Source organism: Marmota monax, unplaced genomic scaffold (genome assembly GCF_021218885.2).
Source record: "Marmota monax isolate L192 unplaced genomic scaffold, Marmota_monax_Labrador192_F-V1.1 WCK01_AAM20220418_F8-fsc00142, whole genome shotgun sequence".
Lineage (NCBI taxonomy): Eukaryota > Metazoa > Chordata > Mammalia > Rodentia > Sciuridae > Marmota > Marmota monax.
This window is the reverse complement of record NW_026692025.1, coordinates 1,713,740-1,739,376: the sequence shown is the minus strand read 5'-3', so window position 1 is coordinate 1,739,376 and position 25,637 is coordinate 1,713,740. Positions and strand designations below refer to the sequence as shown.

The 25,637-nt window shown below is 54.7% G+C and overlaps 1 protein-coding gene across 1 annotated transcript; it reads right to left on the bottom strand.

The window, feature by feature from the left end:
• L1cam (L1 cell adhesion molecule) lies at nt 1–25,637 on the bottom strand. The gene is made up of 27 exons (XM_046453056.2): nt 25,518–25,637; nt 14,949–15,141; nt 11,523–11,628; nt 11,102–11,301; nt 9,949–10,071; nt 9,678–9,848; nt 9,299–9,410; nt 8,978–9,162; nt 8,686–8,817; nt 8,409–8,552; nt 7,785–7,896; nt 7,505–7,671; nt 7,248–7,404; nt 6,904–7,028; nt 6,666–6,776; nt 6,222–6,419; nt 5,880–5,950; nt 5,476–5,698; nt 4,202–4,317; nt 3,794–3,995; nt 3,587–3,709; nt 3,324–3,497; nt 3,056–3,175; nt 2,794–2,949; nt 2,315–2,449; nt 1,970–2,042; nt 1–1,393 (listed from the first exon to the last, which is right to left on the bottom strand). Exons 2-27 carry the CDS (start codon nt 15,022–15,024, stop codon nt 1,162–1,164), a joined length of 3,744 nt encoding a protein of 1,247 aa, XP_046309012.1. The 5' UTR covers nt 15,025–15,141; nt 25,518–25,637; the 3' UTR covers nt 1–1,161.

Here is a 25,637-nt window from a genome sequence, read left to right as displayed (position 1 = left end):
TTCTCTGCATTTCCAGGTTTTATTTGCCTGTTATAATTCTGATGTTTATGTACATATATATATATACTTTGTTTTTTTGAAGAGGGCTCATCAACAGACCAAGCAAGGCATACAGGGAGGCTGTAGCTGCTGGGCAGGGGCACAGCAGTGCTAGGAGAACCAATCTTTCCTTTTTTTTTCTTTTTTGTCTGTTTTTATTTTTTCTGGGGTGGGATCATCAAAGCTAATTGCTATAAAACCTAGAAACCACCTAGAGACTCAGACATCTGCCTACACACTAGTGGCATATGGGGAGAGGGCAAGGGTACAAACTTTCAAAGTCACGGTGTATGTACATTCCCAAGGTGGAGGGTGGGAGGAGGCTGAGGAAGAGAACTGGGGGTGGGCAGGGCTGCTAGGGGTAGAAGCTGGGCCGGTGGGCAGTGGGAGGAGGTGTGCCCGCCCCGGCAGTGACAGAGGCCACTTGGATGTTGTCTGGTGGGTACCGAAGGCAGCATGTGTATGGAGCTCCTGAAAGCCGGCCATGGCAGGAGGAGGGCATGTGGACCCAGTGTGCTATTGGGGGGCGGGGACTCCGGGCTCTCCAGATGGTCTCCCCTGCACCCATGGCCAGCTTGCCCAGTTCCTGTCCCAGTTGGAGCAAAGATGGCAAAGAAAAGGGAACAGATGGTGGGGACACCGAGTTCTGTCCCCAGTCAAGTGGCCAGGGAATGGCTGGAGGAGGGGGAGGTGCCAACCCTGCTCTTGAGAAGTCCCCACCACACCTGCCCCCAATTAGGGAGCAACAAGGATGGCTTCTCAGAGACCTTTCCAAGGCCACCCCTTCTTCCTCTCCCAAAAACCATGGCCTCTCTGCCCAAACAGGCTGGCAGGGGAGCACCCAAAGGTCCCTGACATGTGGGTGATCTGCCCCCAAGCTGGAGCAAAGCAGCGTGTGTCCAGGAAGGGATGCAGCTGAGTTTTGGCAATAAAGTGGGGACCAGGTGGTAAGAAGGGGATTAGAGGCAACGAGTTCCTCAACCCCAACTCAAGCTTCCCACAGGCCTACAGAAAGGAAGGGGCCTCGATCCCAATGTCAGTGGCACAGCACAGGTATCGGGCTGGGTGTCTTGGCCACTGGCTTTCCTGCACCTCTGGCCCACCTTGCCTGGCTGGACCTCACTATTCTAGGGCCACAGCAGGGTTGATGGGGGAGGTGGCCCCTGAGCTGTCATTGCCTCCTGCTGCTTCCTTCTCTTTCTTGCCACTGTACTGGCCAATGAAGGAGCCATCCTCATTGAACTGGACGTCCACACTGCCCCCATAATCAGCCAGGCTGTCGTCACTGCCCAGGGGCTTGATGTCTCCGTTGAGAGAGGGCTGGCTGCTGCCAAAAGCCTTCTCCTCATTGTCACTGCAAGGTAGTGGGGAGGGTGCAAGTGAGAGTGCTGGGGAGGCCCTGACCCGGCAGGCAGCTCCAGGAGCTCATGCTGGACACACTCCCAGGAGGGCACGTTGCATACATGATACCAGGGGCCAGGCTTGGGCACTCCTAGGATCCTGGAGGCTGAAGGAGCCACTGGACACAGTCTGGTGGGGGATTCCCAGGGCCTGGTTCCTCGCTTGTATGTGCCCACTGCCAGGGACTCCCTTGCGGAGAGGGGCAGGTGGGAAGGTGACAGCCAGGCCTAGCAGCTGGGATGTTAGCTTGAGGTGGAACACCTGGGCATTCTGGCCTCACCTTGAAATGGGAACTGCTAGGCCAGAGGGCTGGGAAATCAGAAGCTACCAGGGGACAATGGCACTCCTAGGCATGCACTGTCCATGGAAGGGGTTCCCTGTTTTTCCAGTGTGATAGTCCACCCCCACCACCCCACCTTACCTCTCCAGGGACCTGAAGTCACCCAGCGGCACAGAGAAGAGAGAGAGAGAAGATCAGATACGAAAAGAAGATGGAGTTGGTGCCGTCCCAGTCCTGCCCCTGGCTCACCTGTATTCGCCAAAGGTCTCATCTTTCATCGGCCGGGCCTCAGAGTCCACCTGGGTGTCCTCCTTATCCTTTACTGAAGACACACAGAGAGGGGCCAGCTTTCTCTCCCACTCCAGACTGACCCTGGACTCTATGCCCCTCTGTGCCAAGTGCCTTCAGGGTGATCCTCTCAGCCCCAACCTGTGAGGAAGGTCACCCTGACCTGCTCCCACCATGCCCATGATGACCTGACAGAAGCTGAGGGACACAGGGACTCGGGGAGGGCTTGTAGAAAGTACAGAGGGGCGAGGTGGGCCAAGACTCCCCTCACCGCCCCCACCCTCAGCCTGTGTGGTTCAGGGTTACCTGAGTATTTACCGCCCTTGCTGCGCTTGATGAAACAGAGGATGAGCAAAATGAGGAGCAGGAGGATGATGGCGCAGACGAAGCCGATGAACCAGCCCTCCATGGCAAAGTTATTGGAGGAGAATCTCACGGGGCCTGAGACAACAGAGCCCAGGCCTGGGGTGAGCTGGAGGTTCCAGGAAGCCAGTACAGCCCCTGGGCCCAAGCCAAGCCTTCAAGCCAGGGCCTTGTGCTCAGGCCCACTGGAGTTTTAGGAGGCCATCTAGGGCCAGGAGATGGGACAGGAAGCAGGCAGGAAGGCAAGAGGGGCCTCACTGAAGAGAGTACTAACAAGGGCATGGACCCAAGGGTACCCGGATTCTGGGAAGAGGGAAGAGGAACCATGGAGTGGGGCCCAGCTGGTGGAAGCTAAATGTAGCCAACTGGGCAGCAGCACCAGCGACTCCCTGGCAGGCAGTGGTGGGTCCCCAGTGCCTTACTGGTGCCATTGGTCTTCACAGCCATCTGGCGCAGGAGCACCTCCTCCTTCAGCAGGTGGATCTCATACTTGGTGTCAGGCTGCAAGTCCCACTGAGTGTAGGAGCTCTGGTTGTAGCTGACATATTGCCGTGGGGGGTCAGTGATAGCCTTTCCTTCTGTACAGACAGAGACCGTTCCATCAGGGGAAGCAGCAGAGCTGGGTGGCCCCTCTGGGCCCTGAGCCCTGCCCCCTGCCCCTGCCCCAAGGGTCCCTGTGTTTGCCTCTCAATGCTTTGAACTGGATGTGGAATCTGAAGTTGCACTGGCCTTCTTTGGGAACCCAGGAGATGACACTGTAGTTTTCACCTGCTGTGGCCGAGATGTTGCCAAAATCTGGTATCCCTGTGGGGTGCAAAAGTGAGAAGAGGGTGGGGAGCCTGCCAGGTAGCCTAAAGGTCCACCCTTCTGGGCTCAGCTTCCAGCCAGGGCCTCATCAGACCCCTCTGCTGCCATGAAGACCAGCACCCAGCAGGCCCTGCCTCTGGCTCACCAGACAAGGTCATGGTGCCTCCTTCCCGCTCAATGGCCTCGCCAGGGCCTTCCTTCGTGGTTGCCTGAAGCTGGAAGTGGTACCGCAGGCCGGGGCTGAGGTTGGTCAGGTTGTGTGTCCGAAGCTCAGGGTCCGGAAGGTCAAAGGACAGCTGCTCCTTGCCTCCTGCATTCACTGCAGGGACAAATTAGGGTTGGATTTGGCTGCCAGGTATGCCCCCTCCCATGTCCCCTCAGCCTCCCAGGTGGATACAATGCACGTACGGGGGTGGTATGAGAGCACATAGCCAGTGAGCACGCCATTGTGGCTGAGCGGGGGTTGCCAGTGCAGCAGCAGGCTGGTGTCTGACTGGCACTCCAGGTTCAATGCCTCAGGGTGGCCAGGTACTATAGGGCAGAGAAGAGTGGCAGATCCTCACCCATATCCAGGGAGAAGAGGCAGAGGATGGAAGTCTGAGGAGCCGGACTCACCTCCCTCCGGGGTACTGAAGGTCATCTCACTGGCAGGCCCCAATCCCCTCCCATTAAAGGCCTGCACCTCTAGATGGTAGGAGCTGTAGGGCCGCAGGCCACTGAGGATGGCACTGGTGGTGTTAGCGGGTACTACCACATGGCCTTTGTGGACATGCCTCTTGCTGTGCTTCCTCTGGCTGCCCTCCCACCAGTATGTCACCTGCACAGGTGGACAGGAGACGTCATAGGGCAGAAGGCACCTGGCAGGCAGGGACTGCCAGTGCATGCCCCCTACCACCTGCATCAGGACCCTCTCCTCCCAACCCAAGGACTTTCAGGAGAGCTGCTGGCAGATGGCAGAACCCCACCCTCAATCCCGTCACTTCATCCTGGGGATCTCCCTGTGTCCGTGCCTTGAACCCTTACATTGTATCCCCGGAGGTGACCCTTGACCTGGGCCAAGTCCACAGGCCACCATCTGACCAGCACAGTGCTTGAGTTGAGGATCTTGATGCCTTCCAGCTCGGGGCTTACCTGGGGGTCTGAAAACAGAGACTTGGAGAAGGCCACAGGCCCTCACCCAGGCTCTGAGGCCAGCCTAGAACCCTTCCCCCACTGGGCAGATGGATTTGGATGCTATGTGAGGGGCAGTTCAATGAGGAGCACTGTTTGCATGGCCTCAAGGTCGCTCCAAGGAGAAAATAGTTTAGTTACACAGAGAAACTCAAAAAAGCCTTGACCAGGTGATCAAAATTCAATTTTGCTCAAGTTCCAGATTCAAGGGAACATAAGAGGCAAGACAACTTGTACAGGTTGAGTATTCTTTATCTGAAATGCTGGGACCAGAAGTGTTGTGCATTTCGTATCCTTTCAGAGTCTGGAGTATCTGTATATAGCTCATGGGATAACTTCGGGATGAGCTCTCTTGTGGTGCTGGGAAAGGAATCCAAGGTCTTAGTGCATGTTAGATGAGCACTCCACCACTGAGCTGTACCCCAGCCCTTACGTTTCATAAATGCCTTATACACATAGAATAAAGGCAATTTTATACTATAATACTTTTAGTGAGTCTGTGTTTTGAGTAATCCATCACATGAGGTCATTTTTCCTCTTATGGAACTCAAAAAATTTTTTTTTTCCTTGCTTAGGATCAGGCATTGAACCCACGGGTGCTTAAGCACTGAGTCACATCCCCAGCCCTTTTTACCTTGAGACACAGTCTCGCTAAGTTGCTTAGGGCCTTGCTAAGTTGCTGAGGCTGGCTTTGAACTTGAGATTTTCATGCCTCAGCCTCCCACATCACTGGAATTATAGGCTTGTGCCACCAAATCCAGCTAAAAACTTTTGAGTGATTTTGAAGCATTTCAGGTTTGGGGCTTTTGAATTTTTGGATTAGGAATGCTCGGCCTAAATTAGATCCCCGTACCAAAGGAAGAAATGCTATAAAATGCTATGACGGTTGATACAATTAGAATACTGACTGCCAACTACAGAAATGTATTGTATCAACATGAAATGTCTGGAATTTTATAACATCACTCTGCTTGTGTAAAAGAATGTCCTTATTTGTAGGAATTCTGGACTTGAGAATTGACAGGTAGGGGCTGGCACTGTGGATGGGGAATGAGCAGTGTATGTCCACACACTGAGATGCACAGAGGCTTGACCCTGGGTGTTGGTGGGGCCCCACCAATACTCACAGTCCTCCCCGGAATAGCCAATGGTGACCTGGGGTTCAGGGCCCTTGCCCTGGCTGTTGACGGCCTGGACTTTGATCTCATAGGGCACAAAGGTGGATGTGTTGGACACCACCAAGAAGGGGTCGCTCACGGTCTGCTCCTGCCAGATCCCCCGTGTGTCCTGCGGACGCCATTGCACACGGTACTGGACCTGGGGGGCGTTCCAGTCCATCCATCGGAGTGGCTGGAGGGGGCCAGCAGAAAAGGAGCTGGTTGGTCAAGAGCTCCTGCCTTCTGTGCCCTGTCCCTTACCCATATAAACCTAGATGTTTCCAATCATTGGCTTCCTCCTTAATACAGTCCAGGGGCAGCAAATGCCTGGGTCCAAGCCTCATGTCCAGGGGTGAGTCATCCAGGGACCCTACCTTCCATGTGATAACCATGTTGTTGGTCTCGTTTCCTTCCCCTTTCACATCCACAGGGTTCTTCTCTGGGGCTGGAAAATATTGTGATACCATATTAATGCTTCAGCTTCCTGCCGCAGACTATGAAGGCCAAGGCTGGGGACCAAGGACAAATGACCCATTCTTGTCCCCGAAGCAATGAGCCAGTGGCCTCAAGGTAGCACTCCCTCGCTTCCCCTGGAAATTTGGAACCAGAGGAGCATGGGCATAACATTTGTCCAGGCCCTCCCTTCAGAATCTGTGACCGTAGCTCTTGATATCCCTTTTAGGGGGCCCAGAAGAGAGGGTGCTACTTGAGCTCACCTGCCTCAGGTGTGACCACAGTCTCAGAAGTTGGGCTGGGTTCTCCAGGGCCATATTTGTTGATAGCAGTTACCCTAAAGGTGTAGTGGACGTAGGGCGATAGCTTGAGGGTAGTAGAGGTCTGGTTTCCTGGCACCTTACCCAGACTATACCATTTCTCAGGTGCCATTTCCTTGTCCTCAAATTCAATGTCATACTCTGCAAAGAAGCAAACCAGCAATGATGTGATCAGCATGTCACTTAGCAGAGAGTGTAGTGGAGGGGGTGCTTGGCTCTCTCTGAGCACCTAAGCCAACTGGGACTCCCATGAAAAAACATGAGCCCTCAGAACACAGTGTGTGTCCCAATAAGGTGAGTAGCCCTGGATGGAGCCACAGCCCTGGGAAGAGGGGGGACCCGAGCAATAGAGAGGGATCGCAGGGGTGAAGGTGGGGGGTCTCTTACTCTCAATGGGGGCATTGTGGTCTTCGGCGGGGCTCCAAGATAGGTGCACCTGGCTCTGCTTCAGCAAGTGACGGTCAGACAGCTCCAGATGAGGCACAGGCCCAGGGCTCCCTGAAGGCAATAGAGCCACATACTGTACTTTGAAAGGGCCAGCAACATGAGCCTGAGCCTCCTGGGCCTGGAGGCTGCACCCTCCAGTTCCCCCAGGCAACACACCTAGTACCGTCCTAGGACTTACCGACCACCAAGAGCTGTGCCCTGCTCTCCACCTCATCCAGCTCTGTGCTTGCCACACAGCTATAGTTGCCCTGGTCACTGTAGTCCAGGCTGTGGATGATCAGGCGCCTATCATCTATGAAGTACCTGGGGAGGCAGCTGTGTTTGTCCTTGGTGCCCAGCAGTCACATCACTTCCCTGCCATCTGGGCCCCTCTCTTCACCCCTGCCTCCTTTTCCTTCTCCTGCCAGAACCTCTCCTTCTAAGCAGGAGGCTCACTGCACAGAGAAGGCCAGGAGTTCTGCAGTTGCTATTTTTCTCACTCTGCCCCCTTCCACCCAGTCCAGGTTGGGGTTGGACTCTCACTTGTCACTGTCCCCAAGTTCCTGAAGGTCTCGCCCATCCCCTCGCCAGGTGATGCTGGGCTGTAAGGAGGGGTCAAAGGTAGCCTGGCATGTGAATGTCACCCTTGAGCCTTTCTTCTCAATTGTACTCCGGGGCCCTTGCGTGATCTGGGTTGCTTCTGAGGGTGATAAAGTAGAGAGAGGGTCACTTTGATGTCCTTCAGAAACCGTGACCCTCCCTTCCTCTCAGGGTGCTGCCTTGTGGGAGCAACAGCAGACCTTTAACCTGCAGGTTAGCCACAATGGTCACATTGTTTTGGTCATTGGCAGCCTGGCAGAAGTAGCGTCCAGTGTCATTGGCCTGGAGGTCTCGGATGCCCAGGGTCCCGTTGGCATAAGGGAAGAAGCGTTCATCCTGAAGCACGGTCATGCCTTCCTCATCCAGCCTAGAGCAAGCAGGTGGGCCTGGCTTGTACCAACTGGCAGGGGCTCCCTGCCTGCCTGGGCTCCTGGGACAAGATAATGGCTTTAAAGGCTCCCCCTGGGATGAGGCACTTACCACTGGATACTGGGCACAGGAGCTCCAAAGGCCTTGCACAGCAGGTAGGCAGTGCTGCCCTCCACCGCCATGTATGTCTGATTGTCTCCTGTCAGGATCTTGACTGGCAGCTCTGGGGGAGGAATAGCGTCAGGAGGTGGAGCAGGACGCGGCCACAGGCGTGATAGAAGCCAATATCTCTCCACCCAGCAGCCTCAGGCCCCCAGGAGCCCTGCACATTGGGCTTCCCTGCTCAGGGTTATCTCTCTGTACCTTCAGAAGCATGGTCCCCTCTGCCTCCATGGGCTCCATTCCAGCCACGCAAGTTTTACCAATTATCCGAGGCCCAGCTAGCAGTCTGCCTTTTCCTGAAACCCTTCCCAACCCATCCTCAAGTCTTTCCTCTTCAGACTAGTTGGAGTCACATTTTGCCCTGGGTGAATCTCTGCTCGGTTGCGGGAAGAAACCCTGCCTTGCTATACTTTCCCCACAGCTGTTGCGAGGATGGGGGAGGATGGAGAAGATAAGCCAGGGACACATCAGCTTCGCACTGAGTCATTTTGGTGGGCTGCAGGGACAGACTGGGGGTTACAAGGCAAGGAAGTGAAGGTGGGTGGGTAGACCACATAGTTGGCTGGCACTCACGGACAACATAGATGTAGGCATTGGTTTGGAGGAGCCCATGCCGGTTTCGGGCCTCACACTGGGTCACCATTGTGTCACTGGGCTGCACGTTGCTCAGGATCAGGGCACCCTGCTCGATCCGGTACTTCTGGTCCATGGCCAACTCTGTGTGCAACCGATGGGGCCCCATGGGGCCAGGGTAAAGCACTGAGCTGCGCGGAGGTCCCCTTCCCCTTCCTTTTCCTCCCAACAGTCCCCAGGACTCACCCACCTCTCCCCCTCCCAAGGTCCTGCTCACCTTCTATAGGGATTCCATTGATTCTCCAAGTGACCTCTGGTTGAGGCCTGCCCTGGACTTGGCAGTCTAGGCGGGCGGTCTCTCCTGGCCCGTATAGACGGCTCTGGGGCTTATGCAGCCAGTATGGAGCAGCTTAAGAAGAAGGAGAGAAATACCCTGAGCCCACAGCCTGCTGTTGTCCCTGGTGCACATCCTGCCTTCCCTAGTGACAGTGCATTGCCTGCCATCCTTGGAGGCCATTCTGGGGAGCCTATGGCAACTTGGGGATAGTATGCCTGGCAGAAGCCCCTACCCTCCACGGTGACATAGTAGGCGTGCCGGGCACTTCCTAGCGAATTCTCAGCCAAGCAGCGATACTCGCCGTCATCTTCCTCACCCACATTCAGCAGTTGCAGGGTCTTGTTGTGGTTCTGGTAGCTGACACGGTCTGCTGGCATGGGGCTACTAGGGCGTAGCCACTTGATGGAAGGTGTGGGGCTGCCCAGGGCCATAGTGCAGGGAGGCCACAGGAGAAGAGAGGGGAGAGAGCACAAGGCCACTCAGCCCAGAGGTCCAAGCCCCTGCTGGGGCTGCGCAATCCCATCCCTCCTCTACCCCAGGCGCCCAGACTCACAAGCCCTCAGCGATGCACTCCAGGACCAAGGGCTGCCCCTGCAAGGCCACCAGGTGGCTGCTGGAGTTGGTGGGAAAAAGGAGGCGTGGCTTCCTATCAATCATGCTGTTGGCTGTCAGAAGAAAGGGAGTAAGTGACCTGGAGTCACAAAGCTGGGGGACTCTGGATACCCCAGAGAGCCCCTGGACCTTGATTTCCTCCTCTGTTAAAAAGAGTGTCCCATCTCTGCTCTTGCCACCTGGGAAGGGATCTGGGAAAGGTGGAGGCAGGAGCCAAATTGTCCTTGGGCAAGAATAGGGTTGTCAGATCCATCTATGGTGGAACATGTCAGGCCTGAAGGAGAGAGAGGAGTGGGGGGGTCAGAGACTTTGAGACTCACTGGCCTTGACCCGGAGGTCAATGGGCTCCTTTTGAATGATGGTTCGGGTACCCGGGAAGTGGGCGTTGCAGATGTAGTCTGAGTGGTTGTCTGAGGTGAGCACATTGGCAAAGTAGAGGTTGCCGTTCTGGCCCATGGTCACTCGTTCATCCTGTTTGATGTGCAAGATTTCTATGGAGATGGCAAGGAAGTGGAGGTCAGGATTCTTGTCCAGGGGAAGATCCCTGACCAACACTCCAGCCCCAGGTCACAGCCCCTTGCTGGCACCCACTGCTGTTCATCCAGTAGATCCGCAGTGGCGCTGCACTGGGTGGGGGGTTGCAAGGCAGAACAACTGACTCCCCTTCCTCCACCTCCACGGGCTTCACTGTCTCCTTTGGCCACTTGGGGGCACCTAGAAGGGATAGAGAGGCTGGCACTCTCCTCTTGGTCAAGATAATACAGGACAGGAGAAAGGAGGGGGGGATATCCTGGGGGCAGACATGGGGATGAGAGGGCCAGGCTGGGAGGAAGTTCACATAAAGAGAAGCAGAGACTCTGCGTCCTTTTTGGGCTCATGGTGGAGACTGGCACCCCATGGGGAGAAGAAATGAGCAGGAGGCTGGGTGACCATGAAGGGTTAACCCTCCACAATTCCTAGTTCTCCCTGCCCACCCAGAGGAAAGGATGAGGATGAGTGGGGGGAGGCTGAGTGCAATAATGGGGGAGGGGAGCCGTGGTTGGATGCAGGAGTCACAGACCCTTCCATCATCCTGACATGGAAACCATGGCAACGGTTCCCAAGGTAACTGAAGGGGAGGAAAGGAGAGTGCTCAGGAGGCAGAAAACTCAGGGAGGATGGAATGTGAAGGAGAAACCTGAGGGAAGGGTTGCACAGATAAAGGCAGAGCATGGGACCAGGAAGGAGAGAGAGAGAGAGAGAAGCCGAGTCAGGGGTGCAACGATGGACTCTAAGAGACCAAAGTGGGAAAGCTGAGAGAGGAGGCACCAGATAAGTGGCAGAGATGGACAGGGATGACCTAAGAATGGTGGAGGAGGAAACGAGGATAAGTCCCTAAGCTTAAGTCAGGGAGTGACTCAGACAAGGCTGGCCACAGCGGGAAAAGGCAGGCACCAGGGCAATCACACTTCCCAGCCCCCAGCCCACTAGCAGCCCGTGCTAGGTTGCACTGAGAAAGACTGAGAGAAGGAAGGGGGCACAAGAGGAGCAGAAGTTCAGCAGATAAAGAAGGACAGGGGGAGGATGGCGGAGACTGCTAGAGAAAAAAGGAAGAGGCAATGGGACTTTCTGGGGCCACTCCTGCGCTAACCAACCAGCTGAGGGACAGTGACTGGAAGCCCAGAACCCCATACCAGCTTGAAACCTGTCTGAAGATGCCTCTCAGGTACCCTAGCCCCTCCCTGGTCCCCGAAGTGCCTCGCACCCTCAGCCATGAGCTGGATCTCATGGGACATAGCAGTGCCCAGCTTATTGCTGGCAAAGCAGCGATAGACGCCCTGGAATCTCTGGGCAAAGCTGTTGTTGCCCGCGATGGTGAAGGAGCCAGAGTAGGGTGCCTCATGTACAGTCACACCCAGTTCCTCCTTGGGCTTGAAGTGGACTCCATCCTTTGTCCAGCGGAACCTGTGGGCAGAAAAGGGCTCAGAGGCCACAGGTCCTGGCACCAAGGACAGGGTTGGGACAGGCCAGAGGCAAGGGTGTGAATAGCCAAAGGACCCCAAGGGATGGGCATGGGAACAAGGACTCAGGACTGTGGGGGAGGTCTCGTGGCCCAGGAAGGTGTGAGGGCTGGAGGCGGAGACTGGTAGTCAATAACAGAGGCTCAGAGGGCAGGGACCACTCACTCCACTTCAGGTTTGCCTCTGGCCTCACACTTGAGGCTGATGTCATCTGTGGGGAAGACAACAAGGCGCCGTGGAGACTGTTCGGTGATGACAGGAGGTTCCATCACTGGGCACAGAATGAGGAAAGAGCTGGTCAACATGATGTCGGGCTGGCATCACAGCCTCTGCACCTGCCATATCGTAAGGGAAGCAGGGTCTGGGACCCTTAGGGAGCCCATGGCCATGGAGGGAGAGAGGGGAAGAACCAAAGAGAAGCTTATGGGAAACAAAAAGAGAGAGACAAGAGACACAAAAATAAATGTAGAAAGAGGAACAGAAAGAAGGTAGCAACAAAAGTTATAAAGAAATACGAGAGAGAGAGAGAGAGAGAGAGAGAGAGAGAGAGATGAAAGACAGAGGAAACAAAAAACAAAGGCACAGAAACCAGGAAGGACAACCCCTGTCAAGGAGGAACAGAAACAGCAAGAGGGACAGAAATGTCAGCAGAGGCAGAGACAGCAAACAGCAAGATACCAGTGAGAGGGTGAGGAGGCTGAGAGGAGCCTCTGGATTGAAATAGCAGGAGTGAGGACTGACAAGCCAGAAGAAACCAAGACACCCAGCACAGCACAGGGCACACAGGGAGAGCTGAGCCCAAGGCCCCTCCGCTCTCTGTCCTTGGACACACTCCCAACCCTCCTCCAACTTACCATGGTGTCCTTCATCTAAGAAATCCAAGCAGCAAGGGAGAGAACGGAGGAGAATGCTGAGAGATAGCTCCAATAGGACCTAAGGCTAAGGAGGTGAGATCCAGCAGACCCCAGGGATGAGGAAGGAGCAAGGAGGAGGCTATGGTGCTGGGGTGCAGCAGTGGAAGGGGACAGTGTGAGGCAGAACAATGCCCAGGGAGAGGCTCCTCTGACAGAGACACAGGTATATCAGTACAGGGGGACAGAAATTCTTGCCTTTAAAAAGAATAGTTCTTGAAGCCCCCTGGCAAGGCCTTCTACGGCCTGCAGAGTGGATCCCTACCACACCCAGGATGCCTGGAAAGGCTGAGAGACACACAGCCCACAGCTAGGGCACCCTCCCCTGCTCCAGCCCACTTCCCTCCTAATCCAATTAGCACAGCGCAGTGTTTTCAATTACCCAGACCCAGCCTCCGGAGCCCAGCAGCCCCTCCCCTCCAAACCCTCCCAAAGGCCCTAATGCATCTGAATCCCCATAGCCTGCAGGGCTGGAGCCAACCCTCCTTCTCTCTCCTACCATACTCCCAGCTGGCCACTAAATTCCCTGGGGCAGAGGCCAGAGCGAGTGCCCTAGTCCCAGGACTCAGCAAAGCAGAGGCAGGGAGGGAGGGAATGGGGAGGGCAGTCAGGACAGCGGAGTAGTGGATCAGCTCTGAAAGCTTTGTCTTTGCAGAAGACCTCAGTGTAAGGGGCCCCAAAAGAGAGGAGGGGGCTCCCCAGGGACACTGCAGAGGGCCCTGAGCTAAGGAGAGGCCAGCGTAGGCAACCTGAGAGCAAGACAACGATGAGAACCACAAGATGGGGGACATCAGCTCTTTGGAAAAAGAAGGAAAAGAGACAAAGGGGCTGGCATGGCTGGAAAGACAGGTTCTAATAGGGAGGCACCACAGCTGCCCTCTACATAATATCAGGGTCAGTAATGAGCTCTGGTCAGTGCCCAGGGCAGCCTTGGACTTGCTGTGATCTTTGGCCTACTTCTCTCTCCCCACTGCCATCTTTCTGTTAAATTCTCCCGCCCCTGCCACATACAGACACACTCAAGTAAGATGCTCAACCCATCAGGTGGAAGGGCAGGCTAATACCCAGGATAAGGCCCTGGCATTTCAGACCTGGAGGCAGGCCTGAAAAGCAACTGAGAAAAGGCAAGGAAGGAAGGAAAACCAGTACATGTGTATGAATGCAAAAGTGGGGTCTGGGCATGTATGTGGATGTCCTGGAATGTGTGTATTGCAGTAGGTTTTTTCCAGCATCCATTTGTGTGTCTGTATATGGCTGGGCCTTGCCTGAATATGTCTTCAGATCTGCCTATGTGTGGCTGAATTTCAGGGTACAGTGTTGTGTCTATATCCACTGCCATGTCTGTGTGGATGATGTTCCTTTGTGTATAACAAACCTCACTTGTGTTTTTGTTGATGTGGCCTCTCAGAGTCCTGCCCCTTTCACATGTCTGCCTGATGGGAACAGGTGTCTGGCTCATCTGACTCATGTGTCCCACGAGCCCCTCTTTATCTCCTCCAAACTCTCCCTGGTCCCTGATGCCAGGTGCCTCCCAAGCCCATCTCTCTCAGCCCCTGTCCCATCCCTGGCAAACTTTCTTACCCCTGCTCCCCAGCTGGTCTCTCCATGTCCAGGCTCAGAGACAAAGGTAGCAAAGTGAGGTAGGGAAGGGATTGGAGCCTGGGAACTCAAGATCCACAGGTGCCCTCACACATGACACTGTGAAATACCCTCCAAATGTTTTTTTTTTATTATATTTGCTTACACTCAGAAAAAAAATCACAGTGGTAACACCCTACATAAAAGTATGTACACACATTCAGCTTCACACATTCATACAATCCACTACAATCAAATGTAACAGTCAAACACCTCCAGACCCTCACAAACCTGACCAATAAAATAACAATTATATTAACTTCCAAACTTACCCACATAGGAAACCAAAATCACATTCACAAATATTCAATTTAGTCGCAACTGCACACACAGATATTTGGCATGTCCAACTCATAAGCATGCACAAGTACTCACAACCCTACAACCAACCACACTGCAGTACCCACACCCCTACCTGTGACCTCTCCAAACAAACAGTACAATCATACACACTTGCTCCAGCAGCCCCACCCCATGTCCTCCAAATAACTATAAATAAAAAAAGGATCCATAAGGTTGTTGGGCAGGGACCTGTTGTATTCAACGTGTCTTTTCCTGTCTCAGTTCAGAGACAGGGCTATCAAATGTCCAAGGAAAGAGCCGGTTGGGAATACCTAGTTTAGAAATAGTAGCGAGACTTGAATGCAGGCCTTGAACAAGCTAGCTGAAAACTCGGGAGTGTCCCATTTTTCTGGCCCCCACACCCTTGGGGTGTGAGGTGGGTGGAAGAAGAAGAGTCAGAGTTGGGTGGGAAGGGGTGGGATAGGCTGAGGGAGAGCGCCAAGGAGGCTGACAGCAGCCCCGTGTCCAGACCGCTGTCCGTGGTGCTGAAACCGCAGAAGGCCACCCGTGCCTATCCGCGGTGCTCATACCCTCCGTGCTTTCTGCCCTTCTTTCCAGAGGTACTCAGTGTCTTGGGTACCTCCTGCCTACACGGCGCCCAGGAAAGGAGGGGTGAGGGTCCAGAAGGAAGAGAAGGTAGAGGACAAAGAGGGACCCACCACAGTGGAAAGGAGGGCTGAGGCTCCCTCCAGCTACTCACATTCGTCGGGGATCTGGATGAGCAGGCAGGGGCTACAGAAGAGGAGAGGCCACACATACCACAGCGCCACGACCATCTTCCCGGTGGCGCTGGCGGCTTGGCGAGGCACAGGCCGGCCGGCTCAGCTCACGCTCCGGCCAGAGGGAAGGGCGGGCTGGTGGGCGGCTTGAGGCGGGAGCTGCGGGTGGAGGCACTGGGAGAAGGAAGGAGGAAAGGGCACGGTGGGAAAGGAGAGAGCGAGAAGGATGGACGGATGGACGTTAGTGACTAACGTCTGGGCGAGCCCAGGATCCTGGCCCCGCCCCCAGCCCCGCCCCCACCCGTCGGCTTCCCAGTTCTTCTCCCGCACCTTGGAAGGAGAAAGTTGAGACAGCCTTGGCTTGGCCTGCAGGTTGCTTTTCATGCCCTTCTTACTCTGCAGCTTCCCTGCCAGCTGCTTCCCCAGAAACAACTTGTTGTCCCAATCAGCTTCCCTGTGCATACCACCCAGCCATTCTGTGCACACCATCCGCATGTGTCTCTCGATGTGCCTGTGCACAGGTGTCCATGGGACTATGTGTGGATGTGGATCTGCATGTGGGGGAGTAAGACAAATATGCACATCCGTCTTTATGTGGCTGCATGTGCACATGCATGAGAACCTGTGTCTTCTCTGGGAGGGGAGTGCACTCATGAATGGCATGTGTTGGCATGTCTGTCTGGGGGAATCAACACACAGGTCTGGTATGTGTGTTGTGTGCCTTCTTGTGTGTCTTTATGTATCTGTAGGTGATGAATCACCATGTCTGCTATCTCTGTGTGCACATATAAGCAAGTGTGCACATGTGTAGAAAAGAGCTCTTCTGTAGTCCCATTCCTGTGACTTTCAGAGTCAACTGATCCCTGGGTGCTATTTGTACCTAAAATCTGACAGGGGGTTTGGGAATTGGGATAGAGAAGAGAGCAAATGGACTCAAGATGGCTACATTTCACAGAACAGGCTCAGGAAAAGGAAGAAAAAATGGAGAAGGAAGTCTGCCCCCTGGGGAATCAGTGGGAGAGTGGGGGGAAGAGGAAAGTACTTCCCTGCTGCTTCAGTTCCCTGGGGGAAACAGGGGTGTCTATAGCCTCTGCACTTCCAGATGTTCCAGGCCAGGGTCAGGGCAGGGGTCAGGGAAAGCTCTGGGACATTTTTACAAGACAGTGTTTCTGACACTTCACAAGTGTCTGGCAGTTCTAGCTTCTGGGCCTTTTGCTGAATCTTCAGACCTCAACTGCTAGATGTATCTCCCCCCAGTCCAAGAAACACCCGACACGGCCACATTTCACCTGCATGAAATGGGCCCAAAACACTGGGGTCCAGGAGCGGGGGACTCTCTGAAAATGAACAGAAGAGGAAACAGATTCCCAAGAGGACAGGCTATTTTAATTCCACAATAAGAGGAAGGGATGTGAAAAGAGACCAGTGTGATTAAAGTGTGGGAGAGGCTGGAGCAGAGAGCTGAGAAGCCAGAGCACTGGTCTGGATGCTGTCACCAAAGCCATATTGTAATCTCCTATGTGCCCAATCAGGACCTTAACCAAACGAAGAACTGAACCTCATCTAAAACACCAAGAATAGAATGCCACGCCAAGGTGTCTGGACTCTAGCAAGAGGCAACAAGGAGCCACAAATCATTTTTGTGTAACAGGGGGATGACCTAAGAAGAGTGGTGACTGTAGCATATTGCTTGCAGACTGGGCAAGGAAGACGGATGGTAGAGTGGCAGCCAGAGCTGGTAAGTGTGGTGGAAAAGCACCAGGATGGTGTAGAGACCGAGAGAATGGCGTGGAGTAGGAAGTGGTGCAGGGGTGGCCAACTCTCCACCTACCAGAGCTGAGCTGGGGCCGGAAGAGAGGAGAACAGTGGATCTGTTCTACTAACACCTCCCCCTACAGAGCCCGTGCAATCAGGGCCAGCCCCAGGTGGCCTTGGCCTTGACTTCAAGGCCTGTAGGAAGCAGTAGGAGATACAGATCAGAGAGTAGGCGATCAAACAGCAGCCTTGGGAGCTCTGAGCACTGGTCTTACAAGGGGGAGGGGAGGAAAACTGGAGCAAGGGGAAGCTCAAAGAAGGACCCTTTTGCCTGTGAGGAGGCTTTGATGCTGTGTGTGGAACTGATGGTGTTTGCCATTATACTTCCTCCATTTGTCCTCCAAATCGAGGTTCCCAGAATGATGTTTGGCATGTATACTGGGGTATATGCAGGGCAAGCACAATATCCCCAACCCCATGACCCCTACTCTGCCTCCTCCTGGCCACATCTCAACTCCAGCCTCTTTTCCAGTGTCCTGGTATTTATCACCCCACTTGCTACTGCCCTAGGTACTCAGAGACAGGCAGGAAGGAGCCAGAAGGTTGAGAGGCCCCTGACAGCTGGGAGGGGGCTCCCCCTCCTCTCCTCTCACTGCTGCTGGTTCTCTGATCTCTCACCACTGCTCAGGCAATTACAGAGCAAGCTAAGGTTGTTAGCTCAGCAGGGCCCGACTCCCCATCAGCACTACCACCGAGGGCAAAGGAGCCGAGGAGGGGAGTGGAGTATTCCACAGATGGAGCCAAGGCCCCATTTGCCAAGGGTGACAGACAGAGTGAGAAACAGGCAGGAGGGAGCAGGAGAGGCTGGGAAGTGGGGCCAGGAACAGGAGACAAAGACAGCCATTGGAAGACCCTAATTAGCAAGAGATGACCAAGATAGAGATACCCAGCTAGAGGCCCAGTTGGTGGGGAAATGGAAAGAAAAGGAAAAAGGAGTACAAAGGTGAGAGACAGCTGCAGAAAGCACCACTGAGAAATGGCAGAATGAGCAAGAAGAGTGAGGGGTGGGCGTGTGCACGCAAGCGCACACAAGCCCACGTCTGCTCTGCTTGAGCAGGCGAATGGTGCCTCGGCAGCTTCCTTGTCCCCAGGGGGTGTGCCTGGCAATGGGCAGGGAATAAGGGAAGATGAGCCTGGATGGGTGGAGAGGGACTTCTCTGGCTTGGAGGTCAGGCTGGAGGGACAAGCAGGGCGGGATAGACACAGAGTGGACCAAGCTGTGCGCTGGAGCCAGAGAGACAAACAAAGCCCCGCAGCGAAAGAGCAGCAAGTCCCTGCCCACTTGTGGCACTGGGGCAAGAGGATAGTTGTTAAGACAAGATGAATGACCCACGGCTTGGACCCGCAAGCACCAGAGAACAGGTGGAGGTTCCTGCAGGGAGGAGGGGTGGAGGAGGGAAAAGCACCCAGAGGATCTCAGTAGATCCTTCCAAGATTGCTGTCTGTGTGTGAAGTAAGCAGCCGCCTGGCTGGGGGAGGTGCGCCCGCATTCACAGGCACAACAGTGAGTGTGTGAGTCTGTGCGTGCATGCACATGCGCTGACTGTGCACCAACCACTGTGCTGGGGGAGTGCAAAACAAAGGTGCAGCTGTTCCTGAGTGGATCCAGCCTAAAACCCATCCACCCTGCCTCATGTGGGGGTCCTGTTCAGAGGCAGAACCGGGCAGGCAGGGAGAAAGGGCGTGGCAGGCCCCACCCTGGTCTCACTGTACCCTAGGTCCCTAGGGGGTCCTCTCTGCATTGCCAGCCTCAGTCTGAGTTGAAGCCAATTGCCAGGGAGGGACCTGGGAAGTCCAAGAGCCTGGCTGAGACCTGACACAGCTGCTTCCTTCCCTGAATGAGCCAGTGGGTGCTTGTGCACGTGGGCACACACGTGCGCACACACACACCAGGAACCTCCAGGGTGTCTTGTGTGTGCACACAGCACACATGCCTGCTAGCATCCTAGTCTTGCTGGGGGTCCTTCTCAAAGAAGCAGCAAGAAGGCCATCAAGAGCAGAGCAAAGAATTTCCAGGCTCTCCTGCCTGATGTCTATCAGGAATGGCAGAGCCTGATGACCTACTGGGTCAGAGTAGGAGCAGGAATGGTGGCTCAGAGCCTTGTGTATGTGGGAGGGTCAGAGTGTGGGTGGCAGGTCTCTATGCTCAGGCCAGCCAGCACACAAGGGGAGGGACATGTGGCAGACTTTGTGCCTGTCAGTGTGGACATAAAGATGTAGGTGTCACCTACACCCCATGTACTGTGTCCCTTTAAGACTCCCCCTCGCTCTCCCCCCCCAGGCTGTGGCTGGTGGGTTTCTATGGTGATGGAGCTGCTAGCAGAGGTGGGAGCCTTGCTGTAAGTAACCTATTGAGTTGTTTAGATAATAAATGGAGGAGGCTGCTCAAGGGAGCCCCCATAGGTACCTGGGGGCCCAGAAATCTTACACTGCTGCTTGGTCCTCTGTGCTCTGCCTTACCCCTCCCTAAGGAAAGAGAGTGTGTCTCAGCCCAACTCAGCTCATCCCACCCCCCACCTTATCCCCGCCTGAGGCTTCGTCTCCAAGGCAACTACAGCTCACCTGTAAAGGACCATTCTCCTTAAAGGATGAGGAGGGGGCAGAGGGAGGTTAACTCTTTGTGTCTTTGTGGAGAAGGAAGGAAGGATTCTCAACACAAGCTGACTCCACCCTATACCTCTCCCACCTTGATCTCAGTCAGCTCTATTTTCTTAAATAAACTGAGGGATAGCACTGACCACATATGAGGGGTTCTGAGCCCTCATATTTTTATACACATCAACTCATTTCATCCTCATTATCTCCAATTTCCACCCATGGAAACTAGGACCCAGAACGGAACTGTGTCCTAGGTTGCAGAGCCATGAATGGTGCTCACCAGGGGTGGTTGCTCAGAGAAGTTGGAGGCTCCTGAATCTACCCAATCTACTCTGGGGTCAGGTGACCTCCCAGGACTATGGCATTCTGATATGTGCCTGCTTGGGTCCCAGGGGACCAGGGACCTGGATAAGGAAGGGCTCTAAGCCATCCTGGCCCCTGGGGATGGGCCCATTTGCTAGGCAGATGACAGGCAAATGTCCAGGGAAGGGAGTGAAATCTTGGAAGAGAGGCCATGCAGAAGTAGGATGTGACCAACATCACGTCTCAACACAAAACAGAAACCTGACCCCAAACAACCTATCCATACCTTGGCTGGGGTCCTCCTCAGCTTGAGGCTCTGTGGGGCTTCACAGGACACCACCCCATTCAAGTACTCAGTCCAAAATAAGGCAAACTCCTTTTCTTATTGGGTTTGGAGACAGGCTGGGTTTCTTTCTTTTTTTGTTTTGTTTTATTTTATTTTATTTTATTGCAGTAATGGGATTAGATCCAGGGGTGCTCTACCACCAAGCCACATCCCCAGCCATTTTTATTGATTTATTTGTTTATTTATTTTTGTACTGGGAATCAAACCCAGGGATGCTTAACCACTGAGCTACATCCCCAGCCCTTTTAATTTTTTATTTTGAGACAGGGTCTCACAAAGTTACTGAGGGCCTTGCTAAGTTGCTGGGACTGTCTTCAAGCTTATGATCCTCCTGCCTCAGCCTCCCATTGCTGAAATTACAGGCATGCACCACACTTTTGGCCATTTTTATTTCTTATTATGAGACAGGACCTTACTAAGTTGCTGAGGCTAACCTTGAACTTGTGATCCTCCTGTGTCAGCTTCCCAAAATGCTGGGATTAAAAGTAATGCACTACTATTCCCAGCCAGGCTGGGTTTCTTGATCCCCTCTCCTGCTATCCAGCATCTTGGCCTGCTGTGACCTCTTTCTTGTAACCAAAGGCTCCAGAGCCTCCTCACAAAGAGGTCTCCACTACCTGGAAGACCTCTTTCCAGCCAGAGCTTAGGGACAGCAATGGCTCCATTACTGTGCTGAAGGGGAGACTAAGACCCAGCAGGGGCTAGGGCTTACCCAGCCTCCCAATGAACCAAGGAACAAGGCTGCAGCCTTCCAGAGCACTAGAAGGCAGAACCACAAGGCAAGGCAACAATTGGTATCAGGGTTCCACTCACTCTGGGCTTCTTAACCTAACATTAGAGGAGCCTTCTAGGGCCACGCCAGAGGAGACCGTGTGTATCCAGCTCCTGGGGCTGTAGGCCTACAGAACAGGTAGGTAGTACAGAGAAGACATCAAGCAAAGGTGGCAAGCAGAGCAGTAGCCAAGCCTGTGTCACCTGGCTTAAGTATTATGTTGGGGGAAGGGTGCATGGAAATGGCTTAGACACTGCCAGGCCCCACTGGACCCCTCGGGGCTCCCTACTCCCAAAGGGTTAAAGGGCAGAAGGAACACAGGAAGCCTGGGGGTGGACAATGGAGCCTCTGTCCTCCCCAAGGCCTTGACATTCCTAAGGCATGAACGCAGATAGCTGAGGAGGGGGCCTAAGAGAACATCTCTCTCTACTGAAGCCATAAGCCCAGGCTGGCCACAGGCTCTGTCCCCATATGATACAGTGCTGCATGTCAGCCATTGCGGCCACCACCCTTGGCCCCACCCCTGCCCAGCACAGGCCTAAGAGGGACTCTGAGGGGAATCCATGTGGGCACATGAGGATGTGTGTGCTCTTTCAACAACAGACACACACACACAAGTGTGCACATGCAACCCAACATGTGACCCCAACACAGGCAAACAGGAATGACGCAGTCACACTCAGATACACAGGTGACCAGATACAGGAGCCCCACACATGCAAATAAGAATACTGGAGGGCCTTACACACCCACACACATGTGCATGCACGCGCGCATACACACACACACACACACACACACACACACACGGAAACCCAAAGTCTCCCATGCAAACCTCTGGACTGGGGCTGCCCTCCCCCACCTCTGCCTGGCACTGGGGACTTCAGACTGGAGAGCTGGGGAGGGAGGGGGGCTTCTGGATGCAGTCCCCATTCTTCAAGCTCCATCCTCAGACTGATATTGAGATGGATAGGCCCAGAAGTCTCCCTCAGACAAGTGCATAAAGCCCAGGATGATGCCACCCTCCTGCCCCACCCAATTTCTGGCTTATATGTTGCCCCTGCTAGGTTTAGGGGCCAGAGACTGGCTGGTGTAAGCTGCCGAACAGAGAAACAGTGGTTCTGCAGCTCTCTGACCTGGAAGAGAAAGCTCCTGAGGCTTTGGGTGGGGGGCAGTGGACAAAGAAAGGCTTCCAGAAAGCCCAGCAGACCAGATCCTCCCCCTTGCAAAGGAGCTCCCCGCCCTCCCCGGCTCCTCCCTCTCCCTCCAACCACAGCCTTTAGGAAGCCACAAAGACCCTGTTGATATTTGGGGAGCAGGCAGGCTGGGCTGGCTATTCCCCTCAATCCTTATCTGATTGGTGGCCACCAGGTGCCCACATCCACCCTCCAGGTCAGATGAGGCCCCATGGGGGGTCTGGGCCCAACCCAGGGATATGGAGCTGTTGGACATTTGACGGGGCAGCAGAGCAATCAACCCCAGTGCTGGGACTCACAGCTCAATGCCAACCGCAGGGCCATCAAGGGCCCCTGAGAGAGGGAGGGGCTTTAGGGGAGGCAGGTAGCAGAGCAGAGAGTAGAAGAAAAACAAAAAAGGAATCAGAGAGACAGCAATGGGCTGGAAGGGGAAGGGGTGGGGCAGGTGAGGCAGAGGGAGGGGTACAGAGCAAGAAGGGGAAAGGTGAGAGTGTGAGGTGGAACCAAGGGTTCAGGAAAAGCAGAGGAGGGTTCCAAGATGGCCATTAGAACAAGTGGAGATGAAAGTCTGCAGGGCCTGGGGGCTGCTAAGGGCCTGGTCCACATGGCCCCACCCAGACTTCCCAATCACAGGAACAGGGAACAGGGCAGAGACTGCAGCCAGCTTGGGACACTACAGCAGGCAATTAGACCCTCAGCCTTCCCTAATGTCTAAAGCGTAGGGTGGGGTCTCCACTCATATCCACAGAGGAAGGCAGACCTCTCCATGGGACCCCACCTCTACTCTACATTCTCCCCAGGAAGATGCTGTCCTAGAGCTAGCCCAGTGCTGCTGGCCATGACTGGCTGGACTTAGCCACTACAAGGCCACATCACCCTCAGTTCTCAGAAGAGCACCCAGTTGCAGCCATTTCAAAGGGTCCAAGAACTGGGTGTGGTGATGTACACCCATAATCTGGGTAACTAGGGAGGTTGAGGGAGGAAGATGACAAGTTTGAGGCTAGCCACAGCAACTTAGGGAGACCCTAAGCAACTTAGGGAGACCCCCATCTCAAAATTAAAAAACAAAAAGGGCTGGGGACATAGCTCAGTGGTAAAATTCCCCTGGGTTCAATTCCTGGTTCCAAAAATAAATAAATAAAATAAAAATCAAGTGGTAACAGGGACCATTTCCCTTGAAAGAGACCTTGGAGATGAATGAGTCTGTCTCTCATTTGATAGCCAAAAAGCTGAAGCTCAAAGTGGGTAAGGGATGGGTAAGGGGTGGGTAAGGGGTGGGGAATGGCCAATATAGCACACACTGGGCCGTCATTTTAACACTCCCCAGCCAGTGGTGGCCAGGTGCCTGCCATGCAAAGTGCCTGGCCCTAGAGGGAAAGAGTGTGGACTTGGTGGAGCCCAACTGGGGAGCACATCTGGCCACCCCTGTTCCCCAGAATAGCCTTCAGACAAGGCCCTCCCTCACTGTGTCTTTTTCCCTTCAAACAATCATAAAGAAAAAAAGTGAATCAGCATCCCATGTGGACAGGACAGTGTTGGTCCAGCCTATTATTGGCTCTTCTGTGGGCAGCCAGGAACCTGGCCCAAGCAGGCTACTTGGCAGTGAGACACTTCCCAGCAAATGACTGCCCACCCATGATTACTCAGTTCTCAGAAAGGAGGTGTCTGTCACCTTGAGAGCAGCCCCACCAGTGGCATGAGATTCCACCACCTCTGGGTGTTGTATGCCTTCATGATGCTCTGCAGCGGGTTGGGCACTGGGCATTGGAGGAGGGAGCCCCTTGGGAGTGGGTGAGAGCAAACCAGGGAGGCTGGGGAGTGCCAAACGTGTTTCCCTCTTGATGATCAGATCACCAGCAATTCTTAATTTCTTTTGTTCTTTTCTGTATATTTCAAGTGTACTACAATAAGATGAATTACTTTGGGGGTCACCCCACACACATACACAAACATAAATAAATATGGAGAGAGAAACATTGGGATGCAGCAAAGAAAAATGGCCAGGAGCCAGGGAGGTGGGGAGGTTCCAATCCTAATTCAAGCCCTGGCACCAACTTGCCATGTGGTCATAGACAGGCAAGGGTCCCCAAAGGCTCAGATCCCGTGAGTGAGCACACATAGGCACCCTATGGGTGCTGTGCCAGGAGAGAGGCTGGGCTGGGCCAAGTTCCCCCACCTGCAGCACGGAGCCCATCAGAGGTGAGAAGCCCTGGCTAGGCCCCCTGCCTTAGCCACCCCACAGGGGACCAGAAAAATGGGGCTTGGCAGCAGTTCCCATGGGAAGAAGGGTTGGTAGGGCTTATTCACCATCAGGGCCATGTGAGTCAGCAGAGATAGCACTAGGATGCCAGAAGCCCCTACCCTTAGGGCAGTGTTAACCAGGAGCAGGGCATCTACCTGGAGGGAGTGCCAGGCCCCCACTCTTTGGGGCTGACAGATGGTGGGCTTGCCTCCCGAGACAGGCAGTGATGGGTGGGGGCTCCAGATACCCTGCAAAGGGCAGCAGATTGCACTTGGTGTTCTTTGCAATCTCTGTCAACCAAGACACCCTAAAATTCTGATCTAGGAAGGAGGAAATAGGAATTGCAGACCCCTCCCATAATGGAAGAGAGGGAAGACTTGGAAAGGAGCAAAAGACCTGCAATAGGCAGGGACAGGGCCCAAGCATCTTGCTTTCCAGAAGTCCTTGGCCCTGAACAGTGAGGCCCTCCCTCCCTCACCCCTACCTGATGGACCATCATTCTACACCCTGCACATGGGAGGTACATCAGGGAGCGTCCAAACACACCTCACCCAGTGCACCCATTATTGGCCACGGAGACTGTGGAAAAGGCTCCCTAGGCGCGCTGCGCCTCCAGGGAGGAGGCGCCTCCAGGGAGGAGACCCTGGTTCTGCGCAGATTTTGAGGGGAATCCCAGCTAGAATTTAGAGAGAACAAAGCCCCCTCCCCACTTTGGGGCGGGGGAGGGGAACGCTGGCACTGCCTAGCCCTGTTCCCTCGCCTCCTTTGCAAGAGCAGCTTCATCCAATCTCCCCGACCCTATCATACTGGAGGCTGGATTTTTGGTCAAACAGGTCCCTAGAAAAGGGATGAGGGATAGCCACGCCCAGAACCACACCCCAAGGCGATCGATGGCGGGGCAGTCGACCCTTTTCTCGCTTCCCTTCCCACACACGCACACACCCAAAGGGACATGCCAACTTCAGCCCCACCATCCCATACAGACCTTGCCTGACCACCGCTTCCCCGCGCCCCTCCTCAGGTGTACATTTTGGGCGCCGCCCAGGTACCCCTCACCTGTCGGGCTCAAGTACCCGGTGTCCTTCCCCCGCCCCGCTCCCGTCCTCAGTGCCGGGAGCCAGGTGCCCAGCATGGGTGGGGCTCCGGCTGCATAGCCGGTTACAGCGGCCAGGGTGGCACTCCCTCCTCTCTCTCCCGGGCAGGGCCGGGGCTAGACGCAGGGGAGCTCAGGGGGTCACAGTCGCGGCCGAAGCGCTAGGACAGGCCCGTCCGTCTTACCTGCGCTGCTGCCACCCCTCCGGGTGCCGGTCCAGCCTCCGAACACGCCGGCTTCGGACCCGCCGCCCGAGCGGTCTGCGAAGTCGTTGCCGATGCTGCAGCGGCGGCGGCGGCGGGCGG